The sequence below is a fragment of the Phragmites australis genome, chromosome 2, assembly GCF_958298935.1.
Source record: "Phragmites australis chromosome 2, lpPhrAust1.1, whole genome shotgun sequence".
Classification (NCBI taxonomy): Eukaryota; Viridiplantae; Streptophyta; class Magnoliopsida; order Poales; family Poaceae; genus Phragmites; species Phragmites australis.
In genome coordinates this window covers 50,219,650-50,241,578 of record NC_084922.1, presented here as the reverse complement: position 1 = coordinate 50,241,578, position 21,929 = coordinate 50,219,650, and the positions used below count along the sequence as shown (strand labels likewise).

At 41.0% G+C, this 21,929-nt stretch overlaps 1 protein-coding gene across 7 annotated transcripts; it reads right to left on the bottom strand.

The window, feature by feature from the left end:
* Nucleotides 1–7,923: 7,923 nt before the first annotated feature.
* LOC133909584 (crossover junction endonuclease MUS81-like) lies at nt 7,924–21,586 on the bottom strand. 7 transcript variants are annotated; one of them, XM_062352080.1, is made up of 22 exons: nt 21,180–21,586; nt 20,440–20,537; nt 20,247–20,325; nt 20,000–20,086; nt 19,791–19,904; nt 16,579–16,843; nt 15,867–15,942; nt 15,720–15,770; nt 15,511–15,611; nt 15,280–15,422; nt 14,762–14,819; nt 13,949–14,107; nt 13,208–13,287; nt 12,807–13,041; nt 12,604–12,690; nt 12,182–12,456; nt 11,474–11,610; nt 10,698–11,304; nt 10,062–10,103; nt 9,360–9,522; nt 8,325–8,472; nt 7,924–8,235 (listed from the first exon to the last, which is right to left on the bottom strand). In XM_062352080.1, exons 1-16 carry the CDS (start codon nt 21,581–21,583, stop codon nt 12,352–12,354), a joined length of 2,142 nt encoding a protein of 713 aa, XP_062208064.1. In that variant the 5' UTR covers nt 21,584–21,586; the 3' UTR covers nt 7,924–8,235; nt 8,325–8,472; nt 9,360–9,522; nt 10,062–10,103; nt 10,698–11,304; nt 11,474–11,610; nt 12,182–12,351. The 7 variants fall into 7 exon arrangements, with proteins under 7 accessions (XP_062208064.1, XP_062208068.1, XP_062208062.1 ...); XM_062352084.1 differs by lacking the exon at nt 8,325–8,472 and having other exon boundaries at nt 7,925–8,235; nt 16,579–16,654; nt 16,793–16,843; XM_062352078.1 differs by lacking the exon at nt 8,325–8,472 and having other exon boundaries at nt 7,928–8,235.
* Nucleotides 21,587–21,929: the final 343 nt, after the last annotated feature.

Sequence of the window (21,929 nt, the reverse complement as noted above, 5' to 3'; positions counted from 1 at the left end):
ACGGAAATGAATTTTATAAGATATATATCCTCTGATCTACGATTACATTGAAAAAAGAAAAAAAAAGAAAACATATGTCATCATAAAAATAAAATCTTTTATAAAATGCAATCGTATAAAATTTACTCCCCATAATCACAGCGAATCGGACCATCCATTTTCCTCATGCTGCATGGAAGGAGGCCGTCACGGGACGGGATCGGGATCGGGCAACTCCGCATGGGCTCAACTCTTGTTACATCAAATATAGCAGCATTCCTGGTGAATAAACTTCGATTGGGTTTTGACGTTTTCTCATCCCACTTTTGCGGTGACTTTTGATGTAACAGTACTCACTTCATTTAGAAATAGTAACTACACTTTTATTAAAAAAACTCAAATTTTATATATTTTATCTAACATTTAATTAAATTATAAAAATATCTAGAGTATAAAAACTATATAACTAGTTTTACAATTTAAAATAATTTTATATTATATAAGTTTTGTAGCTATAAATGATATATTTTAGGAGAAAACTTTAATTAAAATCTAATTTTGAACACCGAACATTAAAAAATACATATATTATTTTTGAACGAAGAGTGATCTGTAGCTGTGAACACGCAAAGTCACATTCGCAGCAATTATGCCTCAACTCCTTTGTTCAGTTATCTATGTTGCTGTAGTTTTCTTTGACTCAAGCGTCAAAATACTTTAATTACAGAAATGTATTTTGTCCATAGCATCCACGAGGAAAGAAACAAAATTAAGACCTTAGACTAAAAATAAGTCTCACGCCTTAGACTGAAGAAGTTAAACAAAACGCTAGCTGTATAGTATTGAATTGACTAAAAAAATCAATCGCTGTGTCTGGTCCAAGGGAAACAAAAACACTGCAGGAGATTTTTGGAGCCGTATGCATGCTGCGAATAGTGACTTCGCTTGTTCACAGCTACAGGCTACTGGTTACATCGAAGTCACCGCAAAAGTCGGATGAGAAAATGTCAAAACCCAATCGAAATTTATTCACGAGGAATACTGCTACATGAAGATTCAGCCAAGTTAAGTTTGCTTGTCTTTTTTTTGTCTTTCAGAAAACAATACTCCCTAATGCAGTACAGAACAAATAGAGGGCTGATATACGTAGGGAAAGTCTTTCTACAAGTGCCAAGTGCCTACTCATTAAAATTAACGTGTTTTTTCAAAAAAAAAGAGAAAAGGAGGAAAATATGCATAAATCTTGTCTACTGCTTTCTCCGATTCCAAATATAAGTCCATATATATCATTTTTCTAAATACATCTAAGTCCATGTATATCATTTTTCTAAATACATCTAATATAAGTTTATCATAACTTCAATACATTTTTTTCATTATTCTGCATCTATCCCTACTTAAATGCATCATAATCTAATTACCATTTTACTGTAATCCTTTTTTCTTGCATTTATGCACCGCTAGGGTAGTGTGGTCCATAACTCTAGACAAGGTGACAAAACGAAAATTTATTGGAAAAAACAGTACGCACGTCCTAGATGGATATTAAGTGCGTAACGACGTGGTTTGTATTAGTAGCACGCATGAAACGTGGGACGACGCTAGTCATGTGTAAATACTACACTGTGCATCTTTCACCCCAAAAAAAAAACGACACTGTACGCCTTCTTGTCATTAGTTGGCTTCAATATTAATTAAGCTTCAGAGGCAGTACAAATTGCACCATGAAAGAAAGAAACTTACGTTTATATATTAGCACTCGTGATCTGCCTTTGCAAGATTAGATGGCCTAATTAACTGCTACTTTTCCTACCAGGAATTAATCTGAAATAAATCTTGTTGCAGGAATTTCTAACAGCTGGGAAACCCCAGGTTTCCTCCAAATACCTAAAAGGCTAAAATGCTGAGTGAGATGAAGACCATGCACCAACAATACAACAACGTATAGGTGACAGTCTATCTACACACTACTAGCCACCTAAACTAATGGCTTAAAATAATTTTTTTTTGAAGGAATCGGCAGGAGAGCTGCCTGGGCTTATACTAACCGAATAAGCAAAAAGAAAAAGGAGTATATACAATCCAAAAGGATCGGCCGTTGGTTTGAATGCCTGATTGACTGATCCTACGTACAAACATGTAACGTGAACACAACCCCAACCCTCCCTGCACACCTTCTTCTGACGATCCTGCAACTCGTTGCTAGTCAGCCTAATGCAAAAATTCTTATGCTCTTCTATATGCCATATAATGATCATCGGTTCTGCAGACAGGTTAGTAACCTAGCGACAAAGCTCTGTGGATGGAGCTAGCCAGCGAGAGTTCAACTTCCATTCTACACCTCAAAAGTCTTTAAAGTAGATCACACGGTGGAGAGGATGCCTGTAAAAAAATAATCCATCGGTAGTGTCAATTATCAAGCGTATGCTGTGCGTTGTCCTCTGTCTTAATTGGTCTATCGGCATCAATGTGGACGTGGTTATCTTGTTCTTAATAATTATTTAGTCTTCATGTAGCCACGCACCGACCAGCGAGATGTTGACGCCACAGCAGAAATGCAGTTTGCGAACGAGCCATCTGCCAAAACCCGTGGCGTGTCACGCGCCTTAACCTCACGTCTGTGCATATATATATATTATTTCTCTCTCTCTCTCTCTCTCTCTCTCTCTCTCTCTCTCGTTCCCATCTGACAGTACGAGCCGATGAGCAACGGGGCACGTGTGTGGCCCAGGTCCGGATACATGTGTCATCGGCTAGCTAGCCAGACTTGTAATCGACGACAACTCAAAAGGCGTCGTCTTACGTTGGTTCCGATGGTTCGAACGATCATCTACTCGATCGGCACATGTGTGACGAGCTGTTGCGACTTTTCATTTTTTTTTAACACTAGTACAACTCGTACGTAAAAGGATGTAGCATATCCTTTGAAGTCACGTCTGCATGAACCAGTGATGGTCTCATGGATCAAGACTCTTGTTGCCGCTGCAGCAGCAGCATCTAGGATGGCTTGGACTAGCCAACCATCAGCAAAAGAAGCGAAGGTTTGGTTGGATCATGGCTGAAGGACTGTATGAAGAACTAAGTGTTTTACCATTTAGACTACTGATCGGCCGATCGATGACCAACCAGATTAAATTACCAAATTTCGCGTGTGAATGTCCAAGGTTGTCTAGTCTAAATGGCCAGCCAAATCAACAAAGGTTCATTGCTACAAATCGTAAGACAACCAAAAAGGTCACAAGTCTTGATGGAAAAGCCAGCAGTTAGGCAATTTCTTGACTGCTATACATTAACAGGTTTCGTACATGCACTGTATTATGATACATTGAATTTAGCAGTTTTGGCTTCCCTTGGTCTTCTCTTAGTATGCACCAATTTTCAGTTATTTCTCCCGAAAGTCGTGTGCAAGTGAGGTGTCTAATTTGATGACATGGGCGTAATGAACAATGACTTGAATTTTTTAAGCAAAACTTACCCTTATTTGGCAGGTCTAAAATATCGAGTTATTTTTTAAGTACAAGCTAGTTGAACTCACACACTAACACACACCATATTCACATCCACACACATTCACTAGGTCTAAAATATCGAGTTGTTGGAACCAAAGATCTTGGATTTTTCTCAAGGAAAGACAAAGGCCTGAAGCCACCACTTTTGATGGGGCAATATCTTTTTTGTAATTGTTCCAATACAACTTAGGACAACTTAGGGTGTGCTTTTTTTATGGACTTAGGGTGTGTTTTTTATTTGTGGGTAAGTTTTAGAAAGGGTGGCACCGACGTCTATAATAGGGTTGTTATTTATCAGCGTTTTATAGCTGCAATAAAGATATCGACAACTCATGATAGGAGACCAACTGTATTATGTTTTCTGAGAATAGCAATATGAGTTTTTTTTTTAAGATGAAAGATAACTTCCAATCTCTATATCATGACTACTGAGGTCTTCCTAGTGGCTAAGCCTCTACGGCCATAATTCATGAGTGACACAGATTACTTTTGTGTGTACTGGAGTGCAGAAAAAAAGAACAAGAAGAAATAGACGACTTTACAGGTAGCACAAGTAGCACCTGGTTTAGTCAGAAGAAAGTGTAAGTAATACTGCAAAGAGGCATTTGCTGTATTTAAACGTGGAATCGTCGTTTTAAACCAAATGGCTTGCGACGGCAACGGCCGATGCGGCTTATAATAAGTTTAGTACCATGACAGGTCGTAGTGTCAGTTTAGTACCATGATCTGGCCTACTAGTGGTAGGATAGCACAACTGATGGGCTCAAACTAGGCAAGTGAAAACTATCCCGCTAACGCTTAGTTTATTCCATTTCCACAGAATACATTTCCCCCTCCCATCTTTGGCATTTTCAGTAGGGGACCTTGCAATGAACCAAAAGGTCCAAGGCCAATAAATTTGCGCCCATCGCATCCTCCATTTCTCCATTCTCTGTTGATGAACAGGACGAGCAGAGCGTTCGTTGAAATGACAAGGAATCCGAGAGAAAAACAAGAGCTGGCAAGGTCGCTAGGCTTGCAGTCAGGCGAAGCAAACAAAACAAGGCAAGCAGACGTGTAGATATGGATGGAGTAGCAAGTAGCAACAGGCGTGCACGCGAGTTGGCCTCTGGCGCAGGACGGGACGGAGCACTTGCCCGTTGTCGCGGTGCGCGCTTTTGGGCGTGCGTGCTCCCAAACCGATTCTTTGGACGCATCACAGGCGCCTCCGTCCCCCGTCCGCTCGCTCTGTCACGAGCCAGCCAGCCAAGCCGTCGCCACCGCCTCCTTTTGGACCATTGCGCCCACCATTTCCACCTGACCTGAGAGGGTCCGGGTTGGACGCTATGTGCCGCGACGGACGGGCACGGGTGAGCGGCGATGCCAGGAACAAACGCATAGGAACAAGGTGCCCGGCCCGAGCCAGACGACGAGACGAGTCCGTCCGATGGATGGGGCTCGCCTGGCTTGGACTTTGATGCTGCCGTGCCGTGCCGTGCCGTGCTTGGGAAACCAACAGGTGGTTTGGTTTGGTTTGGTTTGGTTCGGATCGGTTCGGGTGCAGAGCGGCGACAAGCGGAAAGGAGGGGGGGCGCCGCGGCGTGGGGTTGGGGGCTTCGTTTGTTTGGACGCGTCCCCCTGCGCCAACTGCCAAGCAGGCTTTGGTTTTGGACCTATGGCGGGGCGTGGATCAGCGTCGTCTATCCATGCCAAGGTTTGTTTGGCTTGGCGCCATTCGCGAAAGCGGCATGGCGTGCGATTTTTTCCATTATTCTATCGCCCTTCGTTTGTTTGTTGTATCGGGATGCGCAGAGAGGCAGATCTGGAGTGGCTTAATATCTGCTAAACGCATGACGATTTATTTCGGTTCAAGTAGAAGGAAGGAACATATTTAGCAAACATCCCAGTGTACCATAACACGTTTCTAAGAAAATCAGTGATACTGCAAAAAAAAAAAATCAGCAGAAAAATTGTCAATTCATTCAAATCCACCCAGCCCTTTCTACAAAAGTTGTCAGGAGCTCCCTTCGGATCTTGCATGGACTCCTAAAAGAAAAGAAGAAAAACTCATATCTGACGTGCCAATACAATCCAATTTGGCCCACAACCATGGACCACATCAAATAAGTGCAAAAAATATTCCAGATGACAGGCCATGGTGTAAATCAACAACGAAAAATGGGAAGCCATTCCGGCTTAACTATTTCCAGCCGTGCACAGATAAAATTGTTCAAGGCGGCAAAGTAAGGAGGCTGCAAAAGGCACGTTACTCATCCCGTGGTGAAATTGTGAGACTAAAGTTACTGAAGGGTTATACAGATCGAATGTAATGGGTACAAACAAGCAGTCACTTTGATCAGCATTTTTTAAGGAGCAGTACAGTAGGTCCATATCAGTACGTGGTATTAAACATGGAAGAATTTGAATGTTTACCTTGAAATATACACAACGATGGAAATGGATATAGGCCTCAGGGCTGCATGTATCGTCTCTTCACTGTACATCTCATGAAACCAAGCATGCGCCTCAATGATCAAGATATTGCATCTGAGATCACCTCAACAAGAAAATAAATAAATTGCCAGTTAAGAAGGTTGAAAGATGCTCTATTGACTTGTGCGCTGTCCCTTGAGATAGACAAACCGATTTAGTATTAGGGGAATGCTGGGAAGTTTTTTGTGAAGTCAATATACAAACATCTATGTAGAACCTAGATTGGTCTGTATCATAACATAATCTGGAAAGCTAAAACCCTTTGATTTTCATGTGGTTGATGCATCAAAATGCTATTCTTACTAAAGATAATCTTATCAGAAGGAAGTGGAAAGAGGATCCAAATGCGTCTTCTGTTGCGAACCTAAAAGCACTGACCATCTGTTCTTTGATGCACCATGACTAAATATATTTTGAGCTTGATTGATTTGGTCATTGCGGCTAGCTACCGGCCAGAAAGCATAGATCAGCATTTTCGCTGAGTCAAGCACTTCCTCCCTGGCAGGGAACTTTTTATATGACAGATTTACTTGCTTTTATTTGGGCAATCTGGAGAATGAGAAATAGAGTGGTTTTCGATAAAAAAACTAGTTCGATTTTCTATTGAGATTATGTGATGTGCATATTCTTTCCTTCGATATTGGACAGATCTCCTTGATGGTCAGCACAAAGACGCGCTGGTGGCTAGAGCGTAGACTACGGCGCTATTCTTCCATCTCAAGAAGCAGGACGATGATGCTACAAAGGCTGCAAGAGAGCAAAGAGAGGAGTGTCCCAAACCGGTGCAATCATTGAGATCATATAGAGGGCTTTTCGGTGTTTGGCTGTTGTTCCTATTGTCTTTTGTAAATATGGTCAGGTGTGCTGTCATCTTAGCATATGTCGCTAGCATTATGCGCTGTATTAAACGCCTTAATGGTTACTCTGATGTGTCTTTTGTTGGTCTCCTCCGCAGTTTTTGCTAGGGGGCAGCCCTCGATGCTGCTACAAGGTTCACGTTACCGACCGGAGCTCGGCTACCGAGCTCCGGCGGTAACCGAAATCTCGCGGTAACCGCGGTTATCCGTTAAAAATTCAAAAAAAATCGAAGAAAATTCATTCGGCAAAATTTGAATTTTTACGAAAAAATCATGTTTTTGCCCTCTCGGTAACCTCTCGATTTTGGTCGGTTACCGAGCGGTTTGGGTCGGTTACCGAGCGATTTTCTCGTATTTTTGATTTGGTCGGTTACCGAGCGGTTTGAGTCGGTAACCGCTCGGTTTTCTCGATTTATCGAGTGGTTTTATCGAATTTCAGTGCAGTTCAACAAAAAACCTAAAAAAGGGCTCAATCTTGTAAAATCAATAACTAATTCATCCGAGCTTCAAATCAAATGAAACAAATTTTTTTAGCTTCCTTGTAACATAATCTACATGATAAAAGTATTTATACTCATAAAAAAGTTCAAAATTTTCTATGAGAAATTTTATTTGTTAAACCAAATTAAATGCATAGTTTACTCTTTGCTAATCCAAAAATCATAAAACTAATTTTGTTAGTCTTCTTACATGATCCTATATATTTTAAAAATACATGAACTCATGAATTAGTTATTGTAACATGCATGATTGTGTAAATGTATTGCGACTAGATTAATTCATAACTGACCCATCATACTCAAAAATTAGTAAAACCACTTTCATTAGCTTATTTATACTATGATTTACGTAGAAAAAAATAATAGTAGACACGAAAAAGTTAATTACAGTGCTGTTTCTTAACATATTCACTTTATACTTGTGAACTTTGTAAAAATCATAGAGAATTTAATAAAACTCTAAATAAAGTGAAATCAATTTTAAAGATTCTCTTAAAATACGTTTTGTACGAGAAAAATATGTGTTTGCATGTTACACTTTTACTTAACGTGAGTTAATAACTGAGTCGCACGCTTCAATTTTTTTCATTTTTTTCAAACTTTCTCCCTATAGAATATAATGCAAATGACATTATTTTTGAAAAATGTTTTCACAGAAGGTCTTAGAATTATGTCTAATTTTTTTAAAAGATTTTTTTGAATTTTTTTGATTTTTTTGAATTTTTTGAATTCAAATTTCGGTTACATTCGGTTTCTGAAACCGGACCGGACCGAGAAGGTCGGTAACCGCGATTTTTGGACGGTTACCGACGGTTTTTTAACCCTGTGCTGCTATAGTTGTTCTAACTTTGCCTTTAGCCTGTTTTGACTCGTTGTAATTTCGTTGCCTTTGTGTAATGAAATCCGGGATAACCCGCCCTGAAAAAAAACAAGAAAAAAATAAAGCTTATTAGAAACACAGTAAATGAAGAAGTTTTTAGTAGGTTGGAGTATCTGAACAGCAGTACCACAGATTTGTAATCGGAAAGACTATAAGGCTGAACTTCACAGAAAAAAAGTGCAGTATCGATAGAAATGCTTCCTCTTCGGTAGAGCAAACTGGGAAATTACATGAATGTTCCAAGCAGGAATGTTTCCTCTTTGGCAGACATATAACTGGAAAGTACAATGTTTATCTCAATCAAGCTTCCAGCTAAAGAGATAACTGGCAACAACTAAATCTGAAACTGAAGGGAAAGCATATAAAGAGGCAACCACAGAAGCGATACTGGTGCACTTTGCTGACACTTTCTCAATAGAATCCTGAACTTGTACTCTATCTGACCTCAAGTATACAAAAATTGAAACAGTCTCATATCAAAAGAACCAAGCAGCAAATATGAAGCGTCTCATCGAAAAAAAGATCATACTGCATTGTTCCTTACCTCAGTTCCTAACATTCCAAGTATCTCAAATAATGACTTCATTATATGAACATTTATTTCTTTAGTGGTTATAACCCCCTAGACTAGGCCACCCTACTCATTGATCATCTTTTGAGGTAATCTGCAAGCCGAACCTCCACTCAACCACTCGAAGTTTCCCCATCCGCATACATAGAAAGCAGTATTTTTTTCCTTTTACCCTCAAAAAGACATTGAAACACTGGATAAAAAAAGGTAAAGGTTCAGTGAAAGAAGGTTAGGCTGCTGTTGTATGACCATAGATATAGGATTGACAGAATGGTGTGATGCCTTGTGGCTGCCGGTTCAATGTATGTTATTAATATTTGTTTCCTAGAAGTAATCTATAATCTACAATGGAGTACCCTATTTCAACATTCCTAGCTTTTACAGTGTACACATCACATCACCTACTCATGCTTTTTAGGATACCACGGAGTACCCTGTTTCAACATTATTAGGATGTCACCAACAACAGCAACATGAATACAAATTGCAAGTGAATTTATTTAAAATCTGGATGCGGAGAGCAAAACAAGGGAAACATTCCAAGAACCTAAAAGTTCTTATTGACCATGAAAGAAAGAAAATGGTCCTTACCTGGCATAGAATGAGGTGAGAGCGGCAAGGTAGAAGCAATGGACACATCTAGGCAAGATGCTGTGAAAGGCCACGAGCTGCACATGTTTCACCATGAAATTGTATGAGCTCTCCATGTCGTTGAGCAGCCACCCGCCCACCCCGCGTGATCCTTGCACAGATCCTTCACGAAGATTTGCCATTCCCAAATAAAGTTAAATTATTTGGTGCCACTTGACACATTTCACACAAAGATGTTAGGGCATGTAAAATGCCACTGCACAAAATGAAAAAGATCCGAATGCATATTGTGGCAACATCTAATGAGCACACATATACCTAGCATAAATAGGCTTCAAAGTTTCAGCTATCTGAATCAGTTAGTTACTACAGTACTAACAAAGCATATTAAAAAAATAGAAAAATCATCACAGACCAGACGCCAATACTTTGTTGATCTCATTATGGAAGCTGAAAAAAGGAGACATGAAATTAAACGTATGTAAGATGATTCTTTTTAGCAGAAACATACGACATTGCTTCAACCAAAAAAATCAGTGAACTTCAATACGACCTAACAGTTGATTCGATGTATTATTGATTGATACAGCTGGGAGCATAAGGAAAAAACAAAAAGAAATATAACCTAAAAAGAACAGGCATCTAAGTCTAACAAAATAAAAAACTGCACTCTATTTTCAGCCCTAGGCAACTTGAGCTCACCTAAAGATCTTATTGAACGCACATCCAAGCAAGGCGGTCAACCTGCAAATGAAGCAAACAAAAAAACTATTTATCAGCTATTGGCAGGTGCCATCTGAAAATGGCATGAAAACAAGGAGTTCGATAACGGTGCTTTGAAGCTGAGCTTTGTTCAAAGTTCGACACATTTTTTCCAGAAACCCTTCATAATTTGGAGGAAAGCAAGGCTTAGCATTATCACAAACACCTTTTGGTTTATAAGGGAAGAACATATCATCACTTCTGGTTTGCATATCGCCCAATCTGAGCTTCTCCTAAGCTTGGCATTATCACAAGCACCTTCAGGGCAATGCTCTGTACACAAGACGATGCTCATGCTACTACTGCAAACATTACAATTATTGAAATTTTCACCTAACATCTACCAGACACATTGCACTATTTCAATTCAATTAAATGCAGAGCAAATTTCAGGTAGACAACGCACTATTACATTACAGTTTTTTTTGCAGATCCTAAATGGACTCAAGTTCAGGGCCTCGTAGAAATTGATCTATCCAAGCAACTAACTCTTGCAAATTCACAGGAATTTGCCTCTAACACACAAGTGAACCAAACCAGCAATCAGGCATAGGAAAGCTGAAAGATATGACATACCCAAGGGATTGCGCAGCTAGGTTTGCAGCTCCTGAAACTTTCTGTTCCTTTTCTACGGGAGCCCAACCATGCAGCACCAGCGTTCTGAATGGAGGATGGAGATAGCAGGCGGGCGATCTTGTGGCTGGGGATACAAGCGGGCGGTCCGGCAGCCCAGGTGGAGGCGGAGGTCGCTCAAATCGGTGCGGCCACGGCCCAAGCATTGCGGCAGTGGATCGGCTCGGGCTAGATACGGTATAGGCACGGGGAGGAGGCGGGGCAGTTAGCGCTGCGAAGGGGAGGACGGCGCTGCTGCGGCTGCACTGCACCTCCCTCCTCCTGCGCCGGACCCAGAACCACAACCGGTGGCAGCGCCCACTTCGGCGTCTCCAGCACCTCCACGGCCTGCACCACGACCGGGAACAGCTCCGAACAGCACCCACTCACGCTCTGCCAGCGACAGTCCGCAAGCCGCCGCCATCCTTCCACCGTCGAACGTGGCTTGCACGCCTCCACGCGCCATCGGCAAGCACCCCACCGCCGCTCCATGCTCCCAGCCTCATCCCCCACTCCCCACCCTCCCTCTCCGCGCATTGATCTCGCGTGCACGAATGTAGAGGTGCGATTCCTAGGATATTAACTAGTAATTTATCAATTTGTATTCCTGATTTATAACTCTACTGGTTAGAGAGGGATATTAACTAGTAATTGATCATTTTGTATTCCTGATTTATAACTCTACTGGTTAGAGAGGGATATTAACTAGAAATTGATCATTTTGTATTCCTGATTTATACCTGAGTTTGGTGCACGTATATCCGGCGGTGATGTAACGTCCGTTGCCAGCCGGGTCCTTCTGAGTTCTCCGAGCAACAATCCTTTCCGGTACGATTCACAGCGCTTGAATCAAAAGTTACCTGAAGTAACCTGTTACCTGATCATAAGCAAGAGAGGCTTAACCAAAGATGGCCAAACAAGCTTCAAAGTTCAAACACCAACCAGACATGACGCCGACCAACTCTGCCATAGGTACAATCTTATGTTATCCTGTCTACTTCCATGCAAACAAAGCCGAGATAACAAGAGACATCACATAATCCAACTATCCAAGCAGCTCAGTAACAGATGTATATGAAACACACTAAACCATCTCATTCCATGATAATTCCTTCATGTACAACCTGGAGCCCACAGCAGGAAAGTACTCTAAATGGGAGGTGAAATTATGCTAAAACGTTTTCTACACAGGTCCCGGTTGTTTCTGTTTATCAGAAAAGCTGATAAACTGGAAAAAAAAAATTATTGCTGGCTTATGGCTTTTCTGAAAAGCTGACTTCTAGTGAAATGAACTAAAAATTGATAAGGATAGCTGAGACCAGCTTTTCTACAAAACTGATGTGCTGAGAGCCTAAAAATAGCCCATAACCTAACCGCTTTTCTCAGAAGCCATAAGCAGCTTTTCAGAAAAAAATTATAAGTTTCAGCTGTGCCAAACAGGGCCATACTCTGAAACTTTCAGTGTTTGATGTCACCATTTTCTTCGGAACATGAAAGCCTTGCAGTTAAATTTCTGAGAATAAGGGAGCTACTGAGCTACACAAAAGATGGCACCAGGATCATCAACATAACATGTAAGCTAGTTAAGTCAGATGGTCAGAAACTAGATCTGAAGATCTCATCCATCAGCCCAGACAAGCTTGAAGATATTTCTGCTTGCCCCTGCATTTACCATCTTGCTCTTGTTCTTCAACATCTCTTCTTGGGCACGTGTATCACCATCCTTCAACATTTTAAAGACATAATTTAGTGTGAGAAATAATAGAACTGGACCACCAAGATATATGGACTGCTACTAATATTTGTTATGAGTACGAGCAAGTGTAGTAACTTGTAATGAAAACAAAATTAAAAAGAAGAGAGAACTGACAAGCATCGAGTATGCCCGCACAAGTGAGATGAGAGTTGGATAGAGCTCTATAACAGCCAACGCAGCTTCTTCTGTTACTTGAGGCACCTGCATGGCATGTGTCTTCGATTAGGACAGTTTTTGCATTCAACTATGGCATCAAATGAACCAGACGTCTAACTTTGGTGAAGGGGGGGGGGGGGGGGGTCATATTGCCATGTTACCTGCATAAGTTGAAGTGCAAATATTTGGCTCACAGTTGTCTTCTGAAGGTCATGGCACCTCGCCTCAAACTCATCATAGGTTGGGCAAACACGAGCAGTATTAGCAAGGGTTGAGAAGTTTGTATCGTAGTATTCAATTATTGAATGTGTAAGATGGCCATATGTCCTTTCAGTTTCAGCATAACCACTGGTTCTATGAACATCAAATCCTTCGAGAATCTCAGTGGTGAAACAGCTGGAAATAAATGCAAGGAGCAATTAAAAAGTCATACATCTGGCATCCTAAAATACTCAGTTTGCTAATTGACAATTATAGACATCTATTAGTGAGGAAAAGAGAAAAATGTACTGCTGTTGAGGCATAACATTATCCACTCAGGTGACATAAGCAGTGTGCATACGCTATTTTAATCCTCTCTGGTGCATCTGAGCGGTTTGGATCACCTTCAACAAGATATATCAGCTTCCTTAGTCCGCATCTCTACAGGCACAACAAATGGAAGCATCACATCATGTTGCGGCTAAAATAAACAAGATATGCTAGGGGAACTTGTAAGCCCTGCAAGACCATTAACATCACAAAAAACACAGTTTGTCTGTTAATGGATTCACAATCTATAGACTCATGCCAAACCATACACTTTATCATTACATTAGAGTCATTGCCTAGGGTGAGATACTTTATGCCTTTAAATTCAAGATAACAAAAGAATATAAAATAACCTCCGTAAAGGTTAAAATAGGGCCACATTAGAGCGGCCAATGACACTAGACAGGTGCAAAGAGCCAAAGATGCAACCCATTGAAGTGGAGCACTCCTGTTAAAATTAAAAAATTCTTAACGTTCAAAATAAATGGCACTATATTTTTTGAATGACCGCCACAGATGCCTCCAAGATCACATCACCAAAGACACAGCATTGAATCATCAATCTAGTTGCAATACAGGTAATTGGTTGATGAACAAAACAAAACATCTTTTAACGGTGAGTTTGCCACAATAACCAATTGGGATTATCACAAGAAACAATCTGAGACACGGAATATTTAACAATCCAAGCTGAAGCTAAAAAAAATGAAGAGGGAAGTGAAGGTTCAAGGCTTGTAAGAGCAGAAGAAGCAAATTCGAGTTCAGAAGGTACCTTCAGCCTTAATTTCTGATCTCTGTATCTGTTGTCTGTAATTGAGCCATCTAAATCCGAAACCTCTTTCCTTTCAACAATGAAATCAAGAACATACTCTGTGCGAAGTTTCCTATGACGAGCAATCCAAATAGCATCTCCCACAGGTAAATGCTTAACCTGGATGCCAAGGTTCAAACTGAAGAATCAAGACCACTTTCTCTGGCACATAACACAAACGGATAAATCTAAGCATTATACCTCAACCTTTTTATGTTGGAAAAGAAAAAGATGAACTATATCAAACAGGATATATTCTAAGCGTTTATAAGAAAATTAAAATCCTACAAGTTGCAACATTGTCCACAATTGTGACATTAGACACTAATGCCATCTGCCTCCTAGAACACAAGGAAGCAAACACTGCAGGTTGCAGGCATCAGAAAAATTGGGACAGACAGAAAAAATATCGACCAAGTAATCTTATTATTTCTATCAATTTTCCTGTATTATATGGTATTTTTCTTGATTTTCTCCTGAGTTTTCTATTATTTCTATCAATTTTCTAGTTATTTTAAGAATTTTTCTTAATGATCAAAGATCATTGACTGACAAAATTAGGGCTCCAATGGCATTTTTTTGAAACACACCGCATAAACGTAAGGCTGGGAAAATGTAGTGGCAAAGTTGAAATTGTGTATCGGGCCTATCGGTTTAGTATCATATATGAGATATCCTTAATTAATATAACTAATTCCCCTGCTTTCAAGCCTACAGCAGAGAGAATGTGGGAGAAGATGAAGAAGAGTATGCATAACACTGATTCTAACTAACCTCTACTGGTACATTTATCTGTGAACGAATGTTATCAGCAACTTTTCTTGAACGAGACCTGCACAAACAAGTAACAAACATGATAACCCAATTCCATGCACTGCCAATACACCAAATTCCAATAATGAGACGTTCAACAAAAATATGTGGAGCAGTCATAATAGTATTGGCATATGGATAAAGATTCATCAAAAGGGAATACAGAAAATTACAGTTTTTTGATTAATCATCTATTAACCTATCGAAGCCAAGTCACGTATTAGAGTTTTGTGCAAAAGAGTAGGGTAAATCACACCAGTCAAACCATTGAAACTTGTATCACGGTTATAAACATTGTACAAGGTAACCTTTCTTGTTGTAGTAATAATTTGAATAAATTCTGGAAATGTGCAGCAAAGGACCACATTTCTTTTAGTATTATGCATTGGGTGAGATATCCCACCTAAAGATCAGAGATAACAAGTCTACAATAGTAGATACAGTATTTCTTTGTGAGAGTAGGATATGATCAAACAAACCCGAATTTTTCACGATCATCCAATATAAACACAACTTCATAAGCTTCACGGAATTTTTCATTGGATTGACGAGGTGGCATAGCTAGTATAGAATTGTCCATATAAGCAGTATCCTTGTCTAGCACATTGAATTCGGCAGAACCCTGGTGGTAAAAGATAAACAATGACAGTAAGTTCCAATTGAAAAATTAAGAAAAAAAAAGGTATGTCTCCATCAAAAGTCAAGCATACCATTGTACTAGAAGATTGCTGCTCGAATATTCCTTGGGATGATAGATGAGAAATAGAAACTGAGTAATCTGGCGGGGCACAATTAATAGTAGGCCCCTTGACTGCAAAGAAGTATAGGAATCAACTGGGAAGAGCGGCAGGAAATAACACTTTTGTTATGATATTGTACTATCTAAATAGCAAGCATAGTGATATCAAGAGAACAGAACTGCATGTTTTCAATTTTGGCGGACCACCCCTCTCAGTAAATTCTTCAGAACCTGTGGTACCCACAATGAATTTTAGTGCAGTGGAACAAAAACATAAACATAGTTCTATGAGAACTTATGTGATATGAACAGAAAACCAATCGACACCTTTCAGAGGACTGTTCTTTTTATATGGTTCTTCTGAATCTGAATCGCAGAAAATAATTCCTTCAGCACAGTAGTTCTACACATGATAGGTGAAACCATGAGTTACAAATGTATGACAGCATCTAGCATGATGGAAGAATATGTTAGTAAATTGTTGTAAGCAATACCAGCTGAAATTATATCAACCATTTGTAACTAGTATACGTAAATTACAAATGTGAATTATAGGAATCAGATGAAATTTAGAAAAAAGGAAGTTAGAGAAGCTCCTTAAATTGGAAAAGGTTTAATCTCAGGGTGTACATATAGCTCGTTTGGACAAAAAGAATTTAAACAGTCGAAGTTACTTTTCCTTGTCACATTATTGTTGAAGCTACAATATTCTGGAGGTCATGTAAGTAACTAAGTGTGTACGTTAAAGTGACTATATGAATTGAACTAATGCATTACTAGTAACGCATTGCTCTGCTATTGAAATTTGAAAACTGAAAAGAACTTTTATTTGCGTCAGACCAGGATCCAGGACTGAAGAATATGAACATAAAATTGGAAAACTTCATCATGATAATAACTGAATAAGACTATCAGACCACACCATTGTGTCTTTCATCACGCCTACACATAGAGAAGAATCTGTGAAACGGTTCATATAGCTATCTTTACATTGTTAGCACAGAAAACAAGAGCAATGTTAGAAAAGGGTAGGCCTTACAGTAGTTTGAACTTGACCATTGTAACTGCTCTGCTCTTTTGTAGAACTGCCGCAAACAAGCTTAGATGTGCTGGATCTACAAGTGGCCATAAAAGGCCCTGACATTGTTTCAGCAACACCAGGACTCGTGCAATGATCTGAATTATGACTTGCAACAGATATGTTGTGAGCACTGGTTATAATTAAAGGTCCTACAGAATCGCCTAATCCAGACCGTGAAAGACAATCATGAGCAGTGCCTTCCCCTTCTTCAGTTAGCATATACCTACAAAAACTCACCTAGTCAGTACCAAGCTGTGCTCAGTATCTCAAAAGAATGTGGATGCTTGATTAAAAAAGCCAAAGTAGATACATGACATGTAATGATGTAAATTGAAAAGGCTACAGGAGATGATTCTCATGTTGTTGCACAAGATGAAAAGTGGCAGAAGATCAATGCACCAGAGGGAGATAAGGGCATCTCCAAGGGGTTCCCGTCGCACCCACTGTTCCCCTCCCGATGGGAAAATGAATGCAAGGGGAACGAAACGCGACCTCCAACGGCCTCCCGTTGCGGACCGGCGCGGGAGGGGATAGGAGAGAGGTTCCCACGCCCCAGGGAACCTCTCTCCTATCCCTTCGAGGAGATGCCGAGCGTGGAAGGGGCTGGAGGTTTAGGTCGCGCGATGCGTGGCGACGGCAGCGCGCGCGAGGAGGGCGGCGAAAGGTTGGCGGCGGCGAGCTCCTGAAGGATAGATCCGTGCGTTGGTGTGTACGGAAGCAGCGACCGGACCGGAGGCGGCATGGCGGCGACGACGAGCGGTGACGGGAGGTACAAATTTCTCTCGAAACTCTTTCAGATCTGAGATTTGTGTGCGACTCGAGTGACGGAGCTTTTTGTGCAAATCGTGAATCGGGTGATGGAGGGGCGGTGGTTTGTCGTGCAGAGTAGGGGAGGAGCGGTGGTTCGAATTGTGAGGGTGTTAGGGCGTGGCGTCGGGCGGTGTCACCGGTGGGGGGGGGGGAGGGAGGGGTCCGCTCACCTCGAGGCCGTGTCGGTTTGGTTGGCCGTCTCGGGTAAGTCGGGTTGTTCCGCCACTGGCGATTGGATGTGCATCGCCACATTGCGACATTGGCCTCGGCAGGCGCTTTCTGCTACTTGCGTGCTCATGGACACCCCTAATCCGTTATTGTAGATGGATGCTGCAGCGCTTGCCACTCTTCTGTCGAAGATACAGGACCATGTGCAGGAGGCAGCTGCCGCGTTAAAGAAGGTGGCCAAGGATAACTTGAGTCCAGACAGCACCCCTACAACTGTGGAGCTCAACACTGCACTTCTAGAGGTTGACTCCATTGCGGCGGACTTGGAGCAACTACTGTTCTAAGTTGAGGATGTCCTGCGAGGCGGTGTCGTGCCCAACCATGTTGGTTTGGCCGACAATAGTAACGTGACAGTTGAAGAGGAAGCATCTAGATCGAAGGACAACGACAACGTCCTTCTTACTGACTGGAACTCGGATGACATTCTGTGTGCTGATACGGATGATGGCGTCTCCAGTGAATCCGATCGTTTGTGGAGGCTGTGGTTGGGTCGGGTGTTGGTTACTTTAGTAGTGCGAAAGGAATCGGGAATCAGGAATCGAGAAGGGAATGTTGTTGGAGTGTTGAAACCTGAAGGGAACAAGTCTGGAAGGGACCCTTCAGGAAGGGATTTTGGGCTGGGAATGGACCGAAATGAAGGAAAACGGTTGGGGATGGTCTAACTAACTAAAAGACCATGACACGTGAGAACAGGATCCAATTTGTGTGACAAAAAAGATGGTAGGTCTCAGAATCATGCTGGCGTGCACAATATTGTTAGATACGCGTTGCACGATCACATTGTGGCCTCTACAACTAAAAAGGGCAATGGAATTGGTTAATTGATCTCCTTTGCGCCTCTTAAAAGATATCTTCCCGCAACACTTTCAGAAGTTAAGAAAACATTATGCTTCCTAATGCACACAGCAAAATCAAATAGCAAACAGCCAATTTTTCTGCTAGCATGCAATATGGCTTTACTTTGTTATCATATCAAGTTTCCTCCAACCAACAAATAAGAAAAAATGTAAGACCATATGGAGGAGTTAGGAGTCCCATGCAAAAGGTTATGCAATAGGAATTTTGCCATCCTTTTGCAATATATCATCGAAGATTTGAATTACCAATTAAAAAAGGAAATGTTTATATGAAGCGTTTTAGCTAATTAGCTAAGCACATCAATCAAGAACAAATCTCCCTTCCTTTTGAGCTTTGTTGTTTCTTAAAAATAGGTAGTAATCTAGATAGTAATCAAATTCTTGAATGCCTTTGTATCAGGTTGTAACTATATTCCGCGATGCTGAGTATTTGAGTATCATTCTTTTAGTGCATTTCTATCTACTGAAATTTAATCTGACAGTGTTAACATAATTTGACGAAGTGACGCTTTCTTGCACCTCGTTTTGCACTCAACTTCAATAAAGATTCAATATTAGCAAATAGTCAATAGTTCAAAATTCCAATCAAAAGAAACACAAAAGCTTTGCCTACACTCAGCAAAACAGGTTAACCTGCCATACATTTTTAAATCATCTGACCAGCCTACACCATTATTATATAAATCACCACAAAAAAAGTGACTTATATCCTTTTTCTTTTTTTTCTAATTGACACGATAATTTTCTAGCCCTTGGGACTTGGGAGCAAATCTGGTGGCTTCTTTAAACACTGTTGAAACAGTGTGAACATTCTGATGAAAAAGCAGTCAAGTTGGTGAATACAAGTGCAAAAGCACCAATATCCATCAATCCTTCAGCCCATCCAATCATCAAACTATCCTTTACGAAAGCTCTTCCTAAATAAAATTTTACAATCAGTATCTAGCATTGATGTCCTAATGCACTATAATGCAGCAGCTAGTTGCATAGCCAGAATGCATACCTATGAATGTTAATACGTGGGTACAACAAGCTCCGGAGTCTATCCTCTAAAATCTTTATGTGTGATCTTCTGTATAGGCACGAATTATTTTGCCAAAAAAAACTGTGGAATCGGTGTACAGAAACCACACCAACAAGTTGGCAACAACATTGCTCCATCACTAGCAACAGTTAATCATTGGAATTGCATTTTCTAAATCCTAAGTCTTCATGAAACAAGAATCAATTTGTTAACACTAAACACAGACAAGGAAGATGAGACTGGTGCATTACTTTGCTGGGTTACTCCACTTGTTGACAAGTTTTTTAGACAATAATGTCTTCATGCAGCTCCAGCCAGAGTACCAGTCCTTCCCATAACTCTGTTTTGCTTTACTTTTATTCGGACTGCTCAAAACGGAAAGTAGCTACTTAGTAACATGCCAAAAATAGCAGGTGCCAGGTGCTATCAGTAACAGCATATATTCAATGTCAAACAGTACCCGACTGCATCTCGTGACAGACCACTGGCTTCAGCAGCATCGATAAGCTCTTGTTTCAGCATAAAACTCTTCCCGCTAATCTTTGCCCTGTGGGGAAAATCAATTGTTATTTTCTCTTGATCTCTTTGTAAAAAACTTAGGTGTCTTTCTCCTGACTCCTATGACTAAATATCATCATTTAGTCTAAGAAAGAATACTTTTCTCTCAAAAACAATAAAAGGCCAATAATACCCCAGAGAAATCATACCTAAGGAGTGTGATCAGTATCGCATAAGCAGCAGTGTTCTTCTTTGGCAAATAACATTTTGGTCCTCTTGTTTTCTTTCCTGTAAGAATTAAATAACAATATTCAGATTTCACAGAAGAGGACGGATGGGTGGCCTAAAAGAGAAAAAGGGGTTTTCAAAGGACATGCAGCAAACAACCATGAAAATAATTACCATTCCCTCCTGCTGTATCATCTCTTGCAGGAGATAACTCTTGGCTGGATTCCGCAAAGAACCCTTTCATACAACGTGTAAGCCATTGTCCAACACCCCTGACGACAATGATAGAGCACGACATAAGTAAATACTTTAAGATGCAATGCTGCATTAGAAATGCCTTATTATACATAAAAAAAATCAAATTTATAGTTCTAATGCAACATAAGGAAAATGAATCATTCCAGACCTACATTAATGCGATAATATCAGCTTGCAAAAAATTAAAGTCACCAGAAATACAAATGGACTATGTTTACAGGGGGGACAAGTAATCACAATGTGCAATGCACATTGCAGCCTAACAAATATTACAGAGTTATTAAAATTTGCAAACACAAATCCGCGATATTACATCCCAAGATGTGAAATTAACCACTGAGTTCCTGAAATGTTGAAAGCAACCAGAACCAGGGATGACCCCCCCCCCCCCCAACTGCAATTAGCGAAATGAACGCGCTTACATACCAAAACTATAAACCAATTCATGCATCTTACAGTGTTCAACTGTTAGAAGGCGCCAAAAAACAAACCTACAACTACATGTTTCTATCTAATTACAGCTCGAAATGAAACATTATCACCAACACAAAGCCTTCGCTCCGCACCAAACAAAATCAACCAAACCTTAGTCGCACGGCAACATTCCACCCCATCTGTTTAATGAAAAAAAATGTAAGTAGGAAAAGCATAGGTACTTGATCTTCGAGAAGTCCTTGAGGGTTCGGATGGGCTCTTTGGCGGCGCAGAGGCTGCGGTTGGCATTGGCAAAGGTGAGGTAATTATTCTCCGAGAGCCCGCCCGGCTCCTGCATCATCGACCGCCACTTCTCTAGAAAGAAGCGGGCCAACTCGTCGTTCTCCGGGTTGTTCACCTTCAGCTGCTTCGGCACCGGCAGCGGCTTGGGCTGCTTCGGCGACGGCGGCGCCATCAGAGAGGGTTTGGGACTTGGGGTAGAGAGGGGTGGCCGGATTGGGATTTGAGACCAGGGTTGAGCTAGGGTTTGGGGTTTCGGGGTGGGGAAGAGGAAGAGCCCGCCATTGAGTTGGTTGGAGGGGTGCTCTGCGGTTTGAGTTGGAGGGGTTGGTTGATGATATCTCATCGAGTCACACATCTTTGCCGAAATTGCATCCGAGTCCTCGAAGTTAGATTTGTTGTAATTCTGGGCCGGTTCCTGGCCCATTCCAAGCGAGAGAAGCGCAAGCCAAGTTGGGCTCCAAACCAAATGTATCCCAAGGCCAGCTCGGCCCAGAGTAGCGCTTGACCAGCATGTGCCTAATTACTAACTAGTTCCTCTTCTCAAATTTTTTACTAATTAGTCCCTGTCGCTCTCTCAAAAATAAAAAAAGAAATGCTCCAGGCGTTAGATTTTTCAATCATACGGCTGCCGCTTAGTGATTTGATTTTGGCCATGCTACCTTAATGTCATCCACGCTCAGTGATCAATA

Excerpts from the sequence above, each read along its gene's own strand:
- LOC133909584 (XM_062352080.1), bottom strand. The coding sequence starts at position 21,583 with ATGAGATATCATCAACCAACCCCTCCAACTCAAACCGCAGAGCACCCC. Across the intron at positions 20,087-20,246 it reads ATACTGATCACACTCCTTAG|GGCAAAGATTAGCGGGAAGA; the intron begins GTATGATTTCTC and ends TTTTCCCCACAG. Across the intron at positions 12,691-12,806 it reads TTGCACTTCAACTTATGCAG|GTGCCTCAAGTAACAGAAGA; the intron begins GTAACATGGCAA and ends CATGCCATGCAG.